General features: G+C 41.1%; 1 protein-coding gene across 1 annotated transcript; it reads right to left on the bottom strand.

The window, feature by feature from the left end:
* Nucleotides 1-18,142: 18,142 nt before the first annotated feature.
* tmem275a (transmembrane protein 275a) lies at nt 18,143-19,571 on the bottom strand. Its single transcript, XM_083525251.1, has 2 exons — nt 19,232-19,571; nt 18,143-18,905 (listed from the first exon to the last, which is right to left on the bottom strand). The coding sequence occupies exon 2, from the start codon at nt 18,815-18,817 to the stop codon at nt 18,188-18,190; it is 630 nt and encodes a 209-aa protein (XP_083381377.1). The 5' UTR covers nt 18,818-18,905; nt 19,232-19,571; the 3' UTR covers nt 18,143-18,187.
* Between the last annotated feature and the right edge of the window lie 2,711 nt (nt 19,572-22,282).

The following is a 22,282-nucleotide window of genomic DNA, read 5'->3' as shown; positions in this document are numbered from 1 at the left end:
ATGAATCAGGAGTGAATCAAATGTGATCAAGAATGAATTGTAGATGAATCAGGAGATGAATCAGGAGTAGAAAACAAAAATCTTAATACCGTGTGTGTGCGTGTGTGTGCGTGTGTGTGTGTGTGTGTGTGTGTGTGTGTGTGTCTGTGTGTGTATGTGTGTGTGTGTGTAGTATGTCTCAGGGCAGTTTCATTCACAGCTCTTTTATTTCAGCAATCGCTCAGACGTCATTTTAATCCAGAGAATAAATCAATGCTGACGTCAGGACTGAGAAGAGGTCAAAGATCATTTAAAAGCTCAAAGGCTCTAATCTTTTTCCCAGCTGTCTGCCTCAGAAGAAACAAAAAGAAAGCTCAGATAAGAGACACTGAGATCGGCTTGTGAAAGACACACGGAGATTAGACCACGTTAGTGCTGCGTGAACTAACAATCAGCAGTGCTGAGCGCAGCCAATTACACCAGATAGCAAAAAGTAAATGATTACACAACCATGTAGCTCTTAAAAGAAATTAAGGAGGTCAGTCATCACCTGGATGTGGAGTCAGCAAGTGAAGTATTGCCCAAAGTATTGGGACACCTAACTTTTTTTTATTTTATTTGGTTCTTCTCCAAACGTTTACATTTGGAGGCACACAATTGTACAGGACGTCTCTGGATGTGATAGCATTACATTTTCCCTTCATTAGAACTAGGAGACCCAAACCTGTTTCAAGCCTTATGAAGATCTGCTTTCCTTGAGTTGGAAGTGTGTGGAAGATCTCCTGCTGTAACTCTCCAACCCTAGGAACCCCAAGAACCTCCTCACCTAACTTAGATCTGACTTTATTAGCACGCTTTTCGCTGAATGATTCTCCACAAAAAAAACACACCCACACACACACACACACACACACACACACACACACACACACACACACACACACACACACACAACAGTGCTTTATCAGCTGATCTTTTAGAAATGTTCACCATAAACCTTTGCTCGGTTCCTTCACATAATCTTTTATTGACGTGCAAATTTTGAGAAAAGCATGATGGTGCAAAATGACTAAAACTGTTGAGCATCACAAAACGACTCTATGTGTGTGTGTGTGTGTGTGTGTGCGCGCTTGTGTTTGGAAATTCACAGAACTAAAAACCAAAAAGCGCTGATGATGGTCGCATGCGTCAATCTGTGACCAATGAGGAACAGTCTCAGTTTCCTTTCCATCAGCACAGGAAAAGTTGAAATGCAGAATTTAGAGGAGCGTCTGGTCTTTTTGTTCCAGCGGAGGAAGGAAACTGATCAGCTAAACTTCGAACGCTGCATAAACGTGAAGGACGGTTTATTACACAAGCCTTCAAACGCTCAGCTTTGTTCTTTTGTTGGCAGGATGACTCGGGATCACAGATCCTAAAATAGCAGCTCAGTCTAAACATGCTAACATGGTGGAATGCTAATTCAAGATTGCAACAACTGTTACATCAGTGGGCTTGAGGTTAATGTAATGAACGTTTTTTATGATGGTTGTACCTTGAAAGTGGACATGGTGGATATTGTTAGCTATGTTAGATGTTTTGGCCTGAATTTGTTAAATAAGGCACAAGCTAGCATTGATATTGTGGACGCAGGAGTTCTCGCTGTTGTCCTGTGAATTAATGAGATATTTAATCGCTCGGTGTGAATCAGAAGCTCCCTGGAGGTTCCTGATGCCGCTTCTGTTTTCAGTGGAAAATATCTTGTGGATAAATTGTGGCTCACACACACACACACACACACACACACGCACACACACACACGCACACACACACACACGCACAGAGCGCCCTCCAGTGGTTGAAAGTGATAACAGTATTGTATTAAAAGACTGGATTTAAAGAACTTTTGTACTTCTGAACTTTCTTGAAAAGAAGGTCAAAATTTTGTACGTTTTTTATTTTCATGTCAGTGGAAATAAAGGAGCACATACATGTACAAGATACATGTTAAGATCATGCATGATGGTAATGTGTGATTCACATAGTTGGAAATAAACTTTACGTTTGAACACCCGAGGCAGATAGAGGTCGATAAAAAGCAAACCCTGGTCCGAATTGTTTTTCCGACCGACAATGATTATGAAATTAAACAGCCACAAAAAGAGTTTTGACTCTGCGCCGATGTGATCACACTGTATGAGACCAGAGCAGCGGAACCCGGACATTTTAGCCGATTTTGAAACACTATTTCCAGCTCAGGATGATCAGAAGCATGATTGAAAATCTGGGACAAAGAAAAAAAAGCAAAACGACCATCTAATCTCCTGAGAAGCCCTTCTAAATGTGAGCGTGAGCGTGAGAGAGAGAGAGAGAGAGAGAGAGAGAGAGAGAGAGAGAGAGAGAGAGAGAGAGTTTCAAAGAAAAAGCGAGGCTTTTTAAAAGAACCGAAGAAGAACTTGCTCATGTTTTTCCTCACACCTGTAAGAGCGAGCATTGTGGAGCAGGAACAGGAGTGTCGGTTTCTTTTCAAACAATGGGGAACACTTTACCTGAGTTTCCCTCCCTAATAGCATGACACGATTTGCCTCGATTTTTCTACTTGTTCTCAGGAAGTGTGCCAAGTTTATTCACTCTCTGAGCTCCCTCAGGACTGATGCAGGAGATTCTCCACAAAGTGCATTCTCACAAAGATCACGTCCCAGCAAGTAGAGCAAAACAACTGCAGCATTGACTTTAAAATCTTGAATTATTCATACACAATTGGGTACCGGTTGTACAGAAGTCCTTCATTAACACTTTATATTGTAAAGTCCAAACACAAGGTAAAGGTTCAGCCATGACTCAGGTTGGGCCTCAGCAGCTTATCTAAGTATGGAGTCTGAATGGAAGTTTCCTGCTTGGCCTTGTTTCTGGTCTCATGTTTAATACATAGCCCTTGGGATTTTCTTTCTTTCTTTCATTCTTTCTTTCTGTTTTGTTGGCTTGAGGTTTACCCGACATTCTCAGTCCATTTGCTACAAACTCAAGATACTGTAGATGTAGGAGGCAGGAACCTGGTGTGACCTGCATGAACTTTGTAAATATTTACAAAGTCAAAATTTTTTTTATAAATGTCCCACTACCTCCAGAATAGATAGATAGATAGATAGATAGATAGATAGATAGATAGATAGATAGATAGATAGATAGATAGATAGATAGATAGATAGATAGATAGATAGATAGATAGATAGATAGATAGATAGATAGATAGATAGATAGATAGATTGGGCACCTAATTAAAATTAAAAGATCACGTGAGCCGATTAACGAAATAATTTTGGACAAAAGTATTGGGACACTTGACTTTTCCACCCATATGGGTTTCTTCCCCAGACTGATGGAGATGGAGACACATTTCTTTGGATGACATTTTTACTCTACTTGAACTAGGAGACCCAAACCTGTTCCAGCATGGTGACACCCCTGTGCACAAATGCTCCATGAAGCTCCATGAAGATCTGCTTTCCATGGGTTTGGAAGTGTGTGGAAGATCTCCTGCTGTAGAGCCCCAATACAGACCTAGATCTTATTGAACATGCTGAATGTGGCTGCACCCCAGGCCTCCTCATCTCACCTACATCAGTACCTGACTTTACTAACACCCTTGTAGATGAATGAATCTTAACAAAATCTTGTGAAACAAGAAACTTCCCAGAAGAGTGGAGCTTATTATTATCTGTATGTGGAATGGGATGTCCAAAAAATGCTCACCAATCTTATGCTCAGATGTCCACAAACTTACGAACTATATCGTAGGTAAAAACTACAGCACGTTAAAAGCCGGGCCGCAGAGAGAAAACAAAGCGCTGGTGTCAGAAGGGTCGGACGCAAACGAATGCCAAAAGTCATCAGTGCTTAGATTCGCAAACTGAATGTGACACCATGAAATGGCGCTCGGAAGCTCACTGTGGGCCGCACGGTGCGTATGGTAATGAATTCACGTAGTTCTGCGCCGTTATGTAAGATGGCATTTTGCTAATTGGCACAGGGTTCCCTTCACTCGAGGCCTCTTTGAATTTCAAAAGCATCATTATGCTGAAAGAGCTTCAGAATCATCAGACTTCATGCTGATTTTGAGGCTGTGGAGGAAGAAAACGAAGCCTGGTGTGAAAACGGAGCTTTCAGGGAACGACGCTGTAGATTTCATGAACGTTCTTCTCACCGAGCTGCGGCTGGAGGATCGGCAGTAAGAGATATTAACCTTGCTAGCGAAAAAGGTTCTGGACGTTAGATAACAAGCCGAATAGAAAACATTACCTCTGTAAAACAAAATACAACCTTCTGAAGTACAGCAGAAGTTCAAAGTTCATTAAAATCAATATAAAGTTTTGCTCAGGAACTTATATATACAATAGAAGCCTGTGGTTTTCCTGAGAACAGTTTGATGTAAGAGGAAATATCATCTGTTGCATTGTCTGAAATTGTGTTTTGTATTAAAGAGTGAGTGAAATGAAAATATTTCTGCATTGTTTTTTCAGCGTAACCTTGCGGTAAAAAAAACCCTAAAAAAAAGAATTGAAGCAGAACAAAACAAAATGCAACTAATTCCTCTAAGTTTTCCTCAATCCCTCTGATCTATAACGTTTTCCACCATATTTTCCAGACCTGGATATAACTTCGTCTCTCCGACTCGTCACAGACCTGCGGTGGTTTTATCGCGCCGATCGAAGGCGCCACCGAGAGACGCTGCGTCTCAGAGAGAGCCTTTGTTCGAAATAGAAATTCTGACATCAGCCTTACGCAATTCAGATCACAAGGCAGGAGGAAAAAAAAGACGCCTGGCACACGAACAATGACAGAAACAGCAGACACTGAGGTTCTATCAGTAATCTATATGCTCTTTTATTAGCATGGCACCGAGACGTGCCGTCTGCTCGTTCGCTCGCCCACCTGCTACACGCTACAGTGATCGTTTATATTCTGTTACGGTCAGAAATGATTCTTTTTCCTGCGTAAAACTTTGCATCGCAATCTATAACTTTAAAATAAAACTAATTCCTAAAAAGGAAAAAATGATTCCCAAAAATCCACAAAGGCAAAAAGTAAATGTTAGCTGGATCATTTAGAAATCTAATTTTAGCTCCGCCCCATTTTGGAAATTTACACGTTCCAATGTTTTGTGTGCAGACTGGGATTCATAAAGTAGTGAAAAATTTGTATGGAACATTTTGCAACTTTATAATGTTTTAAAAATCATTAGGAATTTTATAATCTGTATAACAAGCTAAGTGCGAGCTAGTTTTTGTTTTCTAGTAGCTCTTTTATAGTAAATAAATAATAAAAACTCGGTTTAATCCAGCACTTCAGTACTATAACACAACAGGAACAATTCTAAACCTGATTAAACGATGTCTCGTGTCCACGGTTACACACACAGCTGATTATTAGTGAAATAAAACCCGTTCACGTTTTGCAACACGCTCAGCGTTTTTTCACGCCCCGGCACTGTTTCCTGTAACCTGGAAAACAGCAGGAAGTGGTGTTGAGCAGATCCTCAGGAGGATAACAAAGCTGATTTTTGTTCATGTTATATGAGAGGGTTGTTTTCTTGAAGGATTTGATGAGGACCTGACCTGCGGAATGTTCCAGTTCGAGCCTGTTAGAGACCTACTTGGAAGCGTTAGAAATGGAGAAGGGAAGGTAAACAAGGCCGGAGTATTGAGTGTGCAGTCACAGTTAAGCCGGTGTGTGTAAATGTATTGTGTGGTGGTACAGAGTTGCGCCGGGGGGTTGGATTTCTATTGTGCAATAACTGTGTGAAAAGACACACCAGGTCTACACTTCTTATTGTTGTCTAAATATATATATTTTAATTTTTTTTTTTTTTTTTTATGGAATTTGGCAGACACATTTATCCAGAGCAACTAACATTTATCTCATTTATACAACTGAGCAGCTATGGGGTTAGGGGCCTTGCTCAGGGGCCCAGGAGTGGCTGCTTAGTGTGGTTGGGATTTGAACTTATAACCCTAGGATCTAAAGTCCAACACCTTAACTTCTGCGCTCCCACCTCTCTATAGATGTATCATCAAATATTACCCGACTGGCTTTTCATGCCCTAAAATTTCATTAAATCTTAGTACCTAAAGTACACTGTATGGAACACCTGACTTTTCCACCCAAATGTTGTTCTTCTCCAAACTGTTACCACAAATTTGGAGGCACAAATATTCCTGTGGATAAAGCCAGCTTCATGAACATCTGCTTTACATGGGGATGTTTGAGTAGAAGATCTCCTGCTATAGAGCTCTAAACCCAATTGAACATGATTGTGAACACTGACTGCACCAAAGACCTTCTCACCTCACCTACAGCAGTACCTGACATCACTAACACCCTTGTAGCACAAACATCAAAATATTCAAAATTTCACAAACCCCTGTTCAAGATGACAGGATTTTTGATGCAAAAGGAAAAACCATCTCCTACAGATCCAAAACCCAAAGCCTTAACCTCTGAGCTACTACCTCCCTACCTAGAACTAGCTTTTTATTCCGAGCACTACGTGGAGATTAAAGAAAACCCCCCAGAAATGGTGATTCTTTTATAAAATGTGTATGATTGGCCAATCAGATTCATTTGCTCCGCCTCTTGAGACTCATGGACGCCTGGTGCTCGATAAAATCATCACTGAAGTTTAAGCGATTAAACGCCGTCATCAGTCCACGTCCAGATGAGATGTTTTGAGAATTAGAGTCTGTAACACAAACAGGACGTCAAACTTGAATTTAACTCCTGTTAAATCCATTCAAGAAAAAGGTCATGTGACCTTTGACCTTAACCTCATAAACCTACCTTCACCCAAACACCTCACTCTGAGATCATCCACAGATGTGGTCACTTAGCAGGAGCAGAGTTTTTTATTGATTTTTTATTCATTTCAACACAGTAGAGACTTTTTCACTGATTTATTTATACTGATTGTCGACAGAGACATTTGGGTCCGACGTCGTTCAGAAAATATTTTTACATGTATATATATATATATATACCCCTTTACAATCCAATACCATCCTGGTCCCGACTCTTCACTGCAGGACTTTACACACACACACACACACACACACACACACACACACACACACACACACACACACACACACACACACACACACACACACACACACGTCCATCCGTCCGTCCGTCCATCCGTCCGTCCGTCCATCCGTCCGTCCATCCATCCATCTATCTATCTATCTATCTATCTATCTATCTATCTATCTATCTATCTATCTATCTATCTATCTATCTGTCTGTCTGTCTGTTGGTCTGTCTGTTGGTCTGTCTGTCTGTCTGTCTGTCTGTCGGTCCGTCTGTCTGTCTGTCTGTCTGTCTGTCTGTCTGTTGGTCTGTTGGTCTGTCTGTCTGTCTGTCTGTCTGTCTGTTGTAGTCTGTTTTTTATCCATGTAGTTATAGTAGAGACACTGAAAGTTTCCCTTTAAACTGTCACTTTAGTAAAAGTACAAAAGTTTTTACCTTCAAAAGTACAGTATTGTTCAAAATAATAGCAGTACAATGAGACTAACCAGAATAATCCAGGTTTTTAGTATGTTTTTTATTGCTATGTGGCAAACAATTTACCAGTAGGTGCAGCAGATTCTCAGAAAACAAACAAGACCCAGCGTTCATGATATGCACGCTCGTAAGGCTGTGCAATTGGGCAATTAGTTGAAAGGGGTGTGTTCAAAAAAATAGCAGTGTATGCCGTTGACTGTACAAACTCAAAACTAATTTGTACAAACATTTTTGTTTCTAGGATGTTGCAATCCTGTGAATCACTAAACTAATATTTTAGTTGGTTGACTTAGTTGGAGTCAACCAACTTGTGGCACTTCTCAGCTGTTATTCCACTCCATGATTCTTTAACAACATTTCACAATTTCTTTTTGGGCCAGTTGATGTGTTCTTTGGCAAATTGTAACCTCTTCTGCACAAGCCTTTTTTATTAACAGAGGGACTTTGCGGGGGATTCTTGAAAATAGATTAGCTTCACACAGGCGTCTTCTAACTGTCACAGTACTTACAGGTAACTCCAGACTGTCTTTGATCATCCTGGAGCTGATCATTGGCTGAGCCTTTGCCATTCTGGTTATTCTTTGATCCATTTTGATGGTTGTCTTCCGTTTTCTTCCACATCTCTCTGGTTTTGATCTCCATTTTAAGGCATTGGAGATCATTTTAGCTAAAGAGCCTATAATTTTTTGCACCTCTTTATAGGTTTTCCCCTCTCCAATCAACTTTTTAATCAAAGTACGCTGTTCTTCTGAACAATGTACGACCCATTTTACTCAGGCTTTCAAATGCATGTTCAACAAGTGCTGGCTTCATCCTTAAATAGGGGTCACCTGATTCACACCTGTTTTTTCACAAAATTGATGACCTCAGTGATTGAATGCCACACTGCTATTTTTTTGAACACACCCCTTTCAACTAATTGCCCAATTGCACAGCCTTACGAGCGTGCATATCATGAATGATGGGTCTTGTTTGTTTTCTGAGAATCTACTGCACCTACTGGTAACTTGTTTGTCACGTAGCAATAAAAAATATACTAAAAACCTGGATTATTCTGGTTAGTCTCATTGTACTGCTATTATTTTGAACAATACTGTACTTCAGTATCGATTTATTATAACTCTAATGTTCCTGTGATCATTTTTATCACAAGATTCTTCACTTAATCACCTCAGTTTGTGTGTAAAGACTCGAATGTGACTCTCAGCAAACTGATCTATAAATAGAATGAGATTAAAGACTCAAACACTGATTGATTTCTATTATAATGATCATGAACACAAAACCTTCTTTAATAAAACGTGTAAACGAGGTCACGTGTGTTGTGGTGAGTTCGAGTCTGGAGTTTCTTCATCATTTGTTCCTCTCTAAATGTTCTGCTTGATGTTGAACTGATGCTGAACTGGATGTTGGTGATCAGGAGATGCACCGAGCGCCGATCAGAACACGTGTAAAACCTGATTGGTGACTCGCTGCGTGTTTCACCAGTTACTTTTTTATCCTCAAATAAAAAGGAACGACTGATTTCACTAAATGTAGTTGAGTAAAAAGTCAAATATTTGACTTGTGAAATTACACGTAAAACTACTCAAGTACAGAAACGGATTATTTTTACGTCCTCCACTGATTGAGTCTATATATATATATATATATATGTGTGTATATTTCCACTCTTTCTTGCAAAAACCTTAAGACTCATCAGATCTTCTGATCTCCATCTTGGTTGTTTAAATTCCATGATGTTTTAAGTAGCTGCTATTTTACACACAAAATCTAAGATTCTGTCTTCTGATTGGTCTGAAGGTGTGGATTCAGATTAGAAGAGGTTTATAATTGTTAACATGGTGCAGGTGATTGTCTGGAGATGTTGATGTAATGTGTATGGAAGGAGTGTCAGCTGATTGAGAAGAAAAGCCGTGATGTTTTGTAGGTTTTCCGATAATTTCAGGACAGAGGGGTTTACGCTTGATTGCGGTTTCTCTGTGAAAGAAAGAGCTGCTGGTGAGGGAACGAGGGTTTATTGCTGCTTCAGAATGCTTGAATTTTTGAAGGAATGCATCGTAGCTTTTATCTCCACCTCCTCCAGGGCCACAAAGAGACATAGGGCATAAATCACAGTGTTTAACAGCCTGCCGTCCGTTTTCTCTCCTTTTTTTTTGTTTTTATGGAAGCCGGAGCGATCAGGGTCGTCCTGTGAGGTCAGAATCGTGCTAAAACCACGTTTCTCATTCACTTCTGGAGAACCCACGGGGGCTTTGCGAGTCGCTGGCGCACCACAACGAGAGGAAGTATTCACACATAAAGGCTCAATTATTGAGGGATTTGGCAGAGGAGCAGCTCGGCTCGGACACTGTGTTCAGTATTCCTCAGGCGAGCTCGGAGGAGGAGGTTCTTCTCTGGACCAAAGAGCGCTGTGGGAAAGTCATTAAAGTGTAAAGCGCCTCTCCCTCTTGCTTTTTCTTTCGTTCTTTTCACAGAGAACCCATGAGAGAGGGAAGACCATGAGGTCCTGCTGTTAATGGGTGCCTTCTCTCTCATTCCCTCTCTTTCTGGCTGCTATGGTAAAGAAGCTCCTCTGTAAAAGAAGCTCCGATCCCTTCAGAGCCGTTCCCATTCCCCAGACACACTATACTCGTTTTTGTCTTTGTAACCTTTCAGGTTGTTCAGCTGAAAACATGAGCTGGAGTTTGTTTACTTCCTTCTGCTCCAAACCATCCGAGCCGTTTATTCGGTGCCAGAGCTCCCCGTGTACCTGCCCAGGTTTGAACGCCACCTGTCGAGGAAATGAAGGTCTGAAAGACCCGCTGGCAGGAGAGAAGCAGACGAGAGTCGAGATCAGGATTTAACACAAGTCAACCCTTTTTTTAAAGACTTTTCTCAACTGTCTGGAACAAAATGTTCTTTAAAGAAGCACAGGCAGGGATTTCTCACATCCTGGACTTTATCTGGTCCTTGAAAAGCCTGGAGGCCTGGAGTGGGTTCTTCAGTGTTAAACAATTTCCAATACAATACTATATTTAAAAATAAATGATCACATGATTCATATCTCACAGTCAAACCTTCATGAAATCGCTATTTTATCTCACTGCATTAAATCATAAACAATTCCAGAGCAAAAAAACGACACTATTTAAACACAAGTCTGAGGACACCTGACCATAAGATTGGTTTGTTCTCCTTTCTGAACATCTCATTCCACATTTAGTCTCCGTTTACTCTTATAATGAGCTCCACTCTTCTGGGAAGATGTTCCACTAGATTTAGTGGAGATTCGTGCAGGTGTGTTAGTAAAGTCAGGTAGTGATGTAGGAGAGAAGGTGAGGAGGTCTGGAGTGCAGTCAGTGTTTACATTCATTTATGTTCAACAGAGCAGATCTTCATGGAGCTGGATTTGTGCACAGGGGTGTCGTCCTGCTGGAGCAGGTTTTAGTCTCTTAGTTCAAGTAAAGGGAAAATTCATGCAGCATCCAAAAGCCGTCCAATGCAACTGTGTGTCTCCAAGTTTGTGCTGAAAGTTTGGGGAAGAAGAACATCTGGGTGGGAAAGGTAAGTGTCAGTAAAAAAGAGATCAGTAATGTGGAGAACGTGTGAGAGATCAGTAATGTGGAGAACGTGTGGGAGATCAGTAATGTGGAGAACGTGTGAGAGATTAGTAATGTGGAGAACGTGTGAGAGATCAGTAATGTGGAGAACGTGTGAGAGATCAGTAATGTGGAGAACGTGTGAGAGATCAGTAATGTGGAGAACGTGTGGGAGATCATTAATGTGGAGAACGTGTGAGAGATCAGTAATGTGGAGAACTTGTGAGAGATCAGTAATGTGGAGAACGTGTGAGAGATCAGTAATGTGGAGAACGTGTGGGAGATCATTAATGTGGAGAACGTGTGAGAGATCAGTAATGTGGAGAACTTGTGAGAGATCAGTAATGTGGAGAACGTGTGGGAGATCAGTAATGTGGAGAACGTGTGAGAGATCATTAATGTGGAGAACGTGTGAGAGATACGTAATGTGGAGAACTTGTGAGAGATCATTAATGTGGAGAACGTGTGAGAGATCATTAATGTGGAGAACGTGTGGGAGATCAGTAATGTGGAGAACGTGTGAGAGATCATTAATGTGGAGAACGTGTGAGAGATCAGTAATGTGGAGAACGTGTGGGAGATCAGTAATGTGGAGAACGTGTGAGAGATCAGTAATGTGGAGAACGTGTGGGAGATCAGTAATGTGGAGAACGTGTGAGAGATCAGTAATGTGGAGAACGTGTGGGAGATCAGTAATGTGGAGAACGTGTGAGAGATCAGTAATGTGGAGAACGTGTGGGAGATCAGTAATGTGGAGAACGTGTGAGAGATCAGTAATGTGGAGAACGTGTGAGAGATCATTAATGTGGAGAACGTGTGGGAGATCAGTAATGTGGAGAACGTGTGAGAGATCATTAATGTGGAGAACGTGTGGGAGATCAGTAATGTGGAGAACGTGTGGGAGATCAGTAATGTGGAGAACGTGTGAGAGATCAGTAATGTGGAGAACGTGTGGGAGATCAGTAATGTGGAGAACGTGTGGGAGATCAGTAATGTGGAGAACGTGTGAGAGATCAGTAATGTGGAGAACGTGTGGGAGATCAGTAATGTGGAGAACGTGTGAGAGATCAGTAATGTGGAGAACGTGTGGGAGATCAGTAATGTGGAGAACGTGTGAGAGATCAGTAATGTGGAGAACGTGTGGGAGATCAGTAATGTGGAGAACGTGTGAGAGATCAGTAATGTGGAGAACGTGTGGGAGATCAGTAATGTGGAGAACGTGTGAGAGATCAGTAATGTGGAGAACGTGTGGGAGATCAGTAATGTGGAGAACGTGTGAGAGATCAGTAATGTGGAGAACGTGTGGGAGATCAGTAATGTGGAGATCGTGTGAGAGATCAGTAATGTGGAGAACGTGTGGGAGATCAGTAATGTGGAGAACGTGTGGGAGATCAGTAATGTGGAGAACGTGTGAGAGATCAGTAATGTGGAGAACGTGTGAGAGATCAGTAATGTGCATCATCTAAACGATTCACGTGATTTCTGATATTTAAAGTTAGAAAACGTTGAGCAATTGAAGCAGATTCTTCTCTCTTTCTCTCTCTTTCTCTTTGTAAAGGTCTCTGGTTCTTTCTGTCTCTGTATAGAGCAGGTCTGGATGAGGCCATGGTTGTATAACTGCTGTCCACTTAAATACATCTCCAGCAGCTCTTTCTCCACTAATCCCTTCTGCTTCATTACTCTCTCTCTCTCTCTCTCTCTCTCTCTCTCTCTCTCTCTCTCTCTCTCTCTCTCTCTCTCTCTCTCTCTCTCTCATTCTTTCAGAGCCATTATTGTGTGTTTACTCAATAAAACGTCTCAACACAGTCCGGTTCAGGGCGGATCTGAGGCCCAGGGTCTTCACCCCTTAAACATCATGCTGTTATAAAATGTTCTGGATTCTGTAACACGTCACTGCTGCTGAGCGCCGGATTGTGATTGGATTATATCAATAACCAGGTTTATGTTAATGCCTTTGTTCTGATCCGTTATCGCTTCCATGGTAACGGATCGTTCACAGGGGGCGTGTACACTGACTAATAATCAAAGCAAATTGGTGATATGTGATATGAGGTAAAGAGACGTCACGTCACCGTTTATGGAAGGAGTCTCCAGTCCCAGGGGTTGTGTGACGTGTCTTTGACACCCTGAAGTGTTTTAAAAAACAGAAAGTGTTACTGTGATCACTTCAAACTGTATCCGACACGCCATACAACGCCATTAATATTATCTAAATATTTCACAAATATTCCTAATGCACCCTTGATCCAAAATTAGAGCTTTTCTGAGACTTTAAAAGCTTCTCTTGAAGTGTTGAAAAAACCCTCACAAGCTGCACATTAAGCATTAGTTGGTATTTAAGATACCTGCATTACATAAGAGACACAGATGCTTTCACGTGGCTGAAAAATTACAAATATAATGCGGATTATGAGAAACTGCACGCTATAGAGAGGAACAGCATGTAGTATAAACTATTCACTGTGCACCTGGCGCCCTCTAGTGGAAATCAATCAGTGTAGAAATAATATAATGTTTTTTTTTGTATGTTATTAGAAGACGCGTTTAAAAGCACGTAGTTTTATTGAAAAAAGGAATGAACTAATAAATGAATAGAAAAAAGAAAATACGGTGTATATTATCTATACAGTGAATACGGTTACTATAATTCCAGAAGCGTCCGGCAGGAGGCAGTGTGCGCTAATGATTACTCATTGATTTTTCTTAACACTGGATCTATCTATCTATCTATCTATCTATCTATCTATCTATTTACCTATCTATCTTTCTATTTTGCTCTCTCTGTAATGTAGCATGTTATAAGAAGCTGTTGGTTAAATTATTATTAATTGATTATTAGTTTATTGATGAAACCTGTGTGTTTAATGCATTCATTCATTCATTCTCTCCCGCTTATCCGTAATTCGGGTCGCGGGGGCAGCAGTCTAAGCAGACCCCCGCCTTCGACTGCTGCCCAATCCTCACAGCACCGTCCCTCACGGTCCCTCCTGTAGGTGGTGAGCCCACAGGAAGGCGGCCCCACGTCACTCCGACGTCACGGACCTTGATATTTCCCTCGTAAGGGACCCCCGGAGCATAGAGGGTTAAGGGCCTTGCTCAAGGGCCCAAGAGTGGCAGCCTGGCGATACCGGGGCTCGAACCCCAGACCTTCCGATCGGCAACCCAGCGCCTTAACCGCTGGAGCTACCACTCCCCCGTTTTTAATGCAGTGATATTAATTTCCAAATTTGGACTGAATTCCATATCAGTCGGATGTGAAACACACGTCAGTGTAAAGCGCTCTGTGACGTGACCACGTCACTCCCCGTCATGTGACCAAATTCAACATTCAATAATAATATTGGAATCTGATCACTGGAGCGACTTCATGGGACTAAATCCATTAAATCATTTATTACAGACGTTTTCCACACAGTTAGTTATACAGAACAAAAGGTTAAAAATGGCTAATTATTACTTTTGAGCTTATGTGGTAAACAGCAGCGTTTAGCATGCTAACGGTAAACAGATGTGTGTACGAGTGTGTACAAAGTCATTATAATCACTATGATCTGCTCACGTTGTGGTCACGTTGTGGTCACGTTGTGGAAGCGAGATAAAGGTGTGACGTCCGCAGGCCCTCTGAACATTATTCTTTTTTTATCATTCCTGTTTGAAAGTCTCGAGTTTTGCGATAACGACATGAAGGATCATTTAGCGGTACACGACTCATTCCAACACACACACACACACACACACACACACACACACACAAAAAACTATTGACAAAACACAAATCACCAGAAATGAGGGACGTTTGATATTTTTCTTTAATATTTTTCGTAACCGAGCACAGTGCACGTCATTACAGGTTCAAACAAACAAACAAACAAATAAACAAACAAATGCATGCAGATCAACTTTAAACACAGAGTCACGTTTTTACAAAATGGTGTACGTGTGATTAGCCCTCAACACATCCACCCTGAGATCACAGTCGTTAAGGCAGCTTTCTGTTTCCATGGTAACAGTTACTGTAGCTTCCAACAGCATCTTAATACTGTACAACTATCATTTGAACACATGACTAGATTAGATTAGATTAGATTAGATTTGGGGTGTTGCAGCATATTAAACTTTATATTCTATAGCAAAAATGGCGGCGCAATTAATTAGCAAATGATTAAATAACATTAATAAGCTGTTGACATTCACGTTAGTATTGTATTGATCATACCTGTAGTCGGTCTCTTGTGGGTGTGGCCTGGTCTAGAATATTTTTTTCTCATAGCAAGGAACAATATCAGTGTTTGATTTGAACTCGCGTCGTTCTTGGGTTTGATTAGCAAAGCATGCTAACAGTATTAGCTACATACTCGTCACCAGGAGCATCAACCAATCTGGATCTCCACTACTTCCTTCACAGCTGGATTTTTCTTTCTCATTTATTGTGAACTAAATTACAGACAATAATTTGGTAGTGATGTCAAAATGATCTACGTATATTATGCAAATGGACATGCAAATTAGCTTCACACAGGATCTTTCAGAAGGAGGTCCTGGTTCAGGTTGTAGATCAGAATGTTTTTTAGGTTTTTCTGCATTGTGATAATATTTTATATGACAGTGCAGATATTTTGCCCTTAAAATGAAAAGTCTCTATGAATCTTTTCTGTACTTAATTTTTTTTGTATGTAAAAATAAATGGATGTGTGTGTGTGTGTGTGTGTGTGTGTGTGTGTGTGTGTGTGTGTGTGTGTGTGTGTGTGTGTGTGTGTTGGAGCAAACGGTTTCACAGAAAAACAAATAAAAGCCATAAAATGGCATAAAGTCTGAACGGATGAATATCAGGCATCAGATTAATGTTTAAACGGAGAGCGTTTTGTAGATAAGCCCTTTTTTGTATTTTGTTTGTCGTAACCGTAGACACACACACACACACACACACACACACACACACACACACACACACACACACACACACTTGTCATGTCGTTCTCCTTTTTTCCATTAGCCACTTCATCACCTCTGAGTAATTACAGTAATGAGAAGATGCCCTTTCCTGATGAGTTTGGTGGAGAGATGGCGTGTGGTGACCCGGAGCTGACGAGCGCACGATGGAAAATCCATTTCAAAACGCATCGTGGCAATTTAGTGAAATAAAAATAAATGAATGGCATGCTGGAGAAAAACAGCCGGAGAAAAAATATCTTACAAAAAAAAATTTCACATTAAAGCTTCAGCAAAAAACATCAAACAAACACGTGCCTGAAGTTTCCAAACAGCAATATGTTAATTAACAGCATTACAAGCCACGCCCACTTTCTCAGAACGTGTCCCATTGCCTCTTTAATTTGCATACTCAAAATTGATTGGTTGTTGTTTTTTATGATGCATTAACACTCACAAACAGTTTTTTTTATTTTTTCAAAGATGTGCCGATTTCTTTTCCACACTTTCGAGTCTCCAAAAGTATTGCCACCCCTGGGTGAAGAAGTATAATTATTACTATTACTGTTTATATTTATAGCATAATTCACAATTGCACATTTTGTAACAATGAAACATGCTCTAATGTTTTGGCACCCGCAGAAGTTCTTTATGCACAGAATGACTTGCATGTTCCCAGTGTTTATATTTTAAATTTATATTAAAATTCAATTACATTTTCTTTCAACAATTTCTTTTTTATTGAGGGTGCCAATATTTCTGGAGCTGTCAGTAAATTGACCTGAAAGTGGTTTATAGCCATGAACGATCAAGAAATGTGTTTATTCGGCACCAGCTGTATCTCAGAGCGCGAATGTAATTAAGGTTATATTTAATTTTTAAAATCTCTGCCTACTTCATTAGCATTTTGGTGTGATTGATGAATTCTGGGGGCGTGGCTTTATTCGCATCATCTGATAAAGTAAGGCAATGTTCTTTATTGATTATTTCTCCTCCTCTTTTCTGCCAACCAATGAATGAAAGAAAACAAAACGTTTAACCGAACTCAGCTGCAGATCCTCCACTCCCCACCATCACGCGCACCAAACTGTTACCAAAACCACCTTCATTTACTGATAATACTATAAAATACTCAAATTAAATCATGGTTTTCTTAAAATTCTAAATACTTATGGTGCTTAAAAGTATTGGCTCTAGTGTCTTCCCTTCCTTTAGGAAATGGCAGTGCCTTCTAAACAGTGTGATTCTGATTAACAAGCCATCTATCGTTACAGAAACGTAAAAAGACATTTGGAACGTGAGAAGGTTTTTTTTCCGTATCTGCTTTTAGTCTGTGAATTATCACATCGCCTGCAAAGACATCTGGGCATGACGGCAGATTCTGTGTCTTTGTTAGCGGCATAACTGTGAATAATCTGAGTAACAGTGGCAGAGTGTGAACGTGTGAAACACAAGCCACAGTGATTCACACGCCAAGGCTCCATCCGCTTGGAGTTTCAGAAGCCCTTTAATACCTTTCTGTCAAACATTAGATTTCCAAATGTAGGACGTTTCGAAAGAAAAGCAAAAAGCACTAATGCATCAGATGGCGACTTGAATCTGACCACGTCTCTGCTTCCTTGAAAGTATCTCTCAATGCCAAGCTGCTGTACTCCAATTAGCTGGAGTGTGAAGTCTGGAGAAGGCATGTTGAAGCTAGCGTTCACTTTGGCATTAGCTTTCCAGAAGGTCCTAAAACACTCATGAGGAACAGGACGCTATTTACATATCAGTGGAAATTCATTTCATCTTCTCGTTGGAATCAGAGGCCTGATTAGCATCCATGATGAAGGAAAAGCAGACCTAGATCTCAAGCTTCTTCCATTTAAAGAAATTTCAACATTTTCATTCTGCTTAAAGGACAGTGCTTCCAGTGTGTCTAAGTAAGCGACAGCACCCCATCAAAAGTGCCACTTCTGCCCCAAAAAATAGATTTACAACATAGCTTTAGACGTGATGGCGTTCTCACTTCCTGTGGAGGTGTGACATTTGCGTAGACTCCTCCAGCTCCTGTGGTACGCATTATCTGCTTTAATGCACAACACCAAACCACAAAACGGCACCCAGGGCCCACCGTGTCTCCTCCAAGCTTTTATTTACATTTTTTAATATATTTACAGTCTCTAGGTGGCGTGAGATGGCAACATGAGTCTGACCGCTTCTTCACTTCCAGTAGTGGCGGAAAAAGCCGCCGAGGGCACCGAGTTTGGCGCGCTAGCATCCATAGTGAAGAGCGAATAATCCGGAGCGGACGCACTAGCATTAGCATTGAAATTGACATTAGCGTTTGAGTTGACGTTAGCATCCCGGTCTGACCCCGAGCTGTGCGACAGGCTGGGCGAGTTGGTGGGGCTGAGCTGGACGGCAGTCGTGTCCTGAATGGTGTGTTCGCTCGTTTCGATCTCGAACGCCGCCCCGTGGTGCCTCATGAAGCCCGCATTCCCGGATTTGGCTCGTCGCGAGCTATGCGGAGGAGGCATGCGGCTGCACACGCAGCAAGCGGCGAAGAAGGTGAAGGCGATGAGCAGAAGAATGGGTCCGATGATGATGGGAGGGTTACCAGAGGGCATGAGAGTGGTAAAGGCAAAGGCACCCACTAGAGTGATGTTGATTCCCGCCAACATGATGCACAAACCACATGCGCAGCATAGCGCTGGTGACGGAAGACCTTGAGGGCGGGATTTGCGTTTATGATGGGCTTGAGGCTCCTTTTTGGGCACTGTGGTCCCAGAGTTTCGCTCGGTACACACCATTTCTGTCCCAGGTTTTATCGTTACGTAATCTCGGACGGAGTCTTGTTACTGCTGCATGCTTGATCGCTGGAGATTTCTTCCAGGCCACCTGGAATGGAATGGAATGATTTTAGTAACCGGTAGAGATGGGTCTCGCAGCTGCTCTTGAAAGCTTCGGAGAGATCACAGGTGGCATTCTTCAAGCAAGGTCACAGCTTAGTCATGACAACTGCTGCAATGCCCTCAGAAACTCCAGAAGCACACGTGTAACCCACTGATCATTACAATCTCACTTCTTTCATTAAACCAGATTTTAATCCTGGAATGCAGGTTTCATCCAGCGAGTCGAATCTGTACATAATTCATAACTCAAAAACTGGAATGCATGAATCTGATTCAGACTTTATTCACAATAAAGACTGATCTTTAACTCACTCGTGAGAAGAACGGAATCCTGAAGTCGTAATCCAGCCTGAAGAAATCACACAGGTCATATCCTGGGGTTCTATGACCACCTCTGTTTTTAATACATCTCCATCCTAAGACTCCAAAAGCGGTGTTAATCCTTCTTTCAGTGAATTCTTACCAACACTCGCGACCTTCTTGTGTTTTACCACTTCACCCCTCTGATGGTGTAAAAACAATCCAGGAAAATGTCAAATATGTGGAATAAATCTATCACCCTGTGGGCAGAAAGCTCCGGATTCAACAGGATCATCGTGAGTTAGAGCCAAAGGAAGAACCGTGGAGACGTAGAGATGTGCCTCAGCTCTCAGACACGTTCCTCTGCTCCGTGTGTCCCTGCTGCATTTGCTTTTGTGAGAAGATCACACAGAGGCAGCCAGGGGGTTGCCAGATTCAAATGACCAAGGTTGCCAGATTGGACCTGAGCCAGGTTGGAAGGCATAATTCATTGCAGATGGGAGATCAAACAACTTCAGGCAGTGGTTCCAGAAACAAGTAGATAATGTAATAATCTCGATCATAAGGATTGTGGTATAACCAGCCTTGATTTATATTTATTTGTTTTGCTATTGATACATTTCCAAACAATTATGGCCAAGTTTTAGTGTGTTAAAAAAACAGGGAAGGGGATTCCATATTTTGGTAAATTTCTGGTGTTTCTTATCTTAATGCCTTTTTTTTTCAAATATTGCAGGAGCTGAAAAAGGCATCAACACACACACACACACACACACACACACACACACACACACACACACACACACACACAAATATTGTAATTTGATACGGAGCTTTTAACTTTATTGCACGTAGTATGTTATTTCTTGACAGCGCGCAATCATCCAGAAACCTTTAAAAAATATAAATAACCTCAAACCAAATTTAGTATTTTGTTTTTTGAACAGATTTAACATCAAGCTATTAAAGCCCTCGATCTTTCTGTTCCATCGGAGACAAAACGATTGATTTTAAATCTCCTATTGGGATTTCGTCTATCGAAACATCACCGGAATGGAAATGAGACATATTGGATATTTTTAAATAAATGTCACATTTGCATTTGATCCTGAGTCTGAAGACACGGCCTGAGGCAAAGATACACAACTGTGGTGAAGATGTATATCAGGACATCTAAACATTTTTCTAATAACATACATCACTTTGTTTGTTTTGAATTAATTTTAGAGATTTATTTCAGGTCTGAATCCAATGTATATTATATTCTAATACTCTCACACAGAGAATTCTTTCACACAGCTGATGGTTATGGAAGGTCCCCTTCGGAGAGTTTGGGTTTACGCCTGCCCAAAAGATCTGGGGCATCTGTAGAGGGTCTGTAAAAAAGAAGAGTAAGCAAATGATTACATGATGGACTAACCAAAAGCCAGAGCCTTAAAAACTCAAACTAACCAGGAATCAGAGCCCTAAAGACTGGGACTAACAATGAACTCGAGCCCTAAAGACTGGGACTAACCATGAACTCAAGCCATAAAGACTGGGACTAACCATGAACTCAAGCCATAAAGACTGGGACTAACCAAGAACTCAAGCCATAAAGACTGGAACTAGCCAAAAATCAGAGTCCTACGAAATGAGAATTGCCAAAAGTCAGAGCCCTAAAACTGGTACTTACCAAAAATCTGAGCCCTAAAGACTGCTACTACACAGGTGTCCAAAGGACTAAAGACTGTGATTAACCAACAGGCAGAACCCCATAGACTAGAACTAACCAAAAGTCAGAACCTTAAATACGGAACTAAATCAGAGTCAGAGACTTAAAGGGTGGCGCTAAGCAAGAACATGGTTTTAAATACTGGAATTATCCAGCGCTCCAAGTCCTAAAGAATTGACTTAATTGACAATCTAAGAATCCAAAGTTCTAAATCCTGGACTAGGACTGGACTAATAAAGAATTAACCAAGAAGGGTTTGGATTTTAATTGAAGTAACTTGCCAAGATTTGGAGCCCTCAGGACTGTGACTGATTAATAAGGTGTGTCACGGCTTCTGTCAGTCCTGCTGAAGGAGTCAGTTTGAAGTATAAAGGCTTCTGTACTGATCAATAAAATCAATTAAACTGGAGTAAATGTAGAACAGTCACAAATGATGTGGCACGTGGATTGTTTGCGGTGTAACAGCCAGTAAATGAAAGGTTTGCTCTGGTTTCGAGACGAGTGAACACTGACTGACTGTGTCCTCGGGGCGAGCCGACTGTGCTCCTTTCAGCAAAGATGCTGAGGATGTGGTTGTCATGGAGACATACGCTACTGCTCTCCTTGATAGTGTCATTTATGCTGCATGAGAAGCAAGATAGGAGGTTATGCACGCACACGTGCACACACACACACACACACACACAAACACACACACACACACACACACATTTGTAACCACATCTATTCAAACACACATGCTATCTCTCGCTCGCTTTTGTGTAATCGTTGTACCTGTCCCAGATTTGCTCATGTGATGCTCAGGTTAACTCGCTCTACTTCTCACTGTGTGTGTGTGTTTTTATTTTTGAGATTTTCTAAACTATAAACCAATCAATTTTACTTTACAAGAAATCATAAACAATGAAATATATAGTTTTATAATAATCATATCAGTAATTTAAATTTGTACTGTATACTATTTTATACTAACTAATTGCATAGTGTGATGCAAACTGACACACACACACACACACACACACACACACACACACACACACACACACACACACACAGAAATCCTAGAAAATACACACAAAAGCACTGATCATGTTCTGATCACATAGAAAACACATGCCACACCCCCTTCAAAGTATTGACAAAAACACATGCCACACCCCCTTCAAAGTATTGACAAAAACACAGGCCACACCCCCTTCAATATAAGAGAAACACAGGCCACACCTCCTTGAAAAAACACAGTACACCCTCTTAAAAGGGACAGAAACACAGGCCACGCAGAATAGACAAGAAAACAAATTGCAACAACCTGATAGGAATTTATAAAAAAATAGGCCACACCCCTTTTA

Source organism: Silurus aristotelis, assembly GCF_946808225.1.
Source record: "Silurus aristotelis genome assembly, chromosome: 22".
In the NCBI taxonomy this organism is placed as follows: Eukaryota; Metazoa; Chordata; class Actinopteri; order Siluriformes; family Siluridae; genus Silurus; species Silurus aristotelis.
Note: the sequence above shows the minus strand (reverse complement) of the source record. Positions and strands in the feature narration are given on the sequence as shown.

What these genes read in the sequence shown, in the direction of transcription:
- tmem275a (XM_083525251.1), bottom strand. Translation starts at nt 18,817, where the DNA reads ATGGTGTGTACCGAGCGAAACTCTGGGACCACAGTGCCCAAAAAGGAG.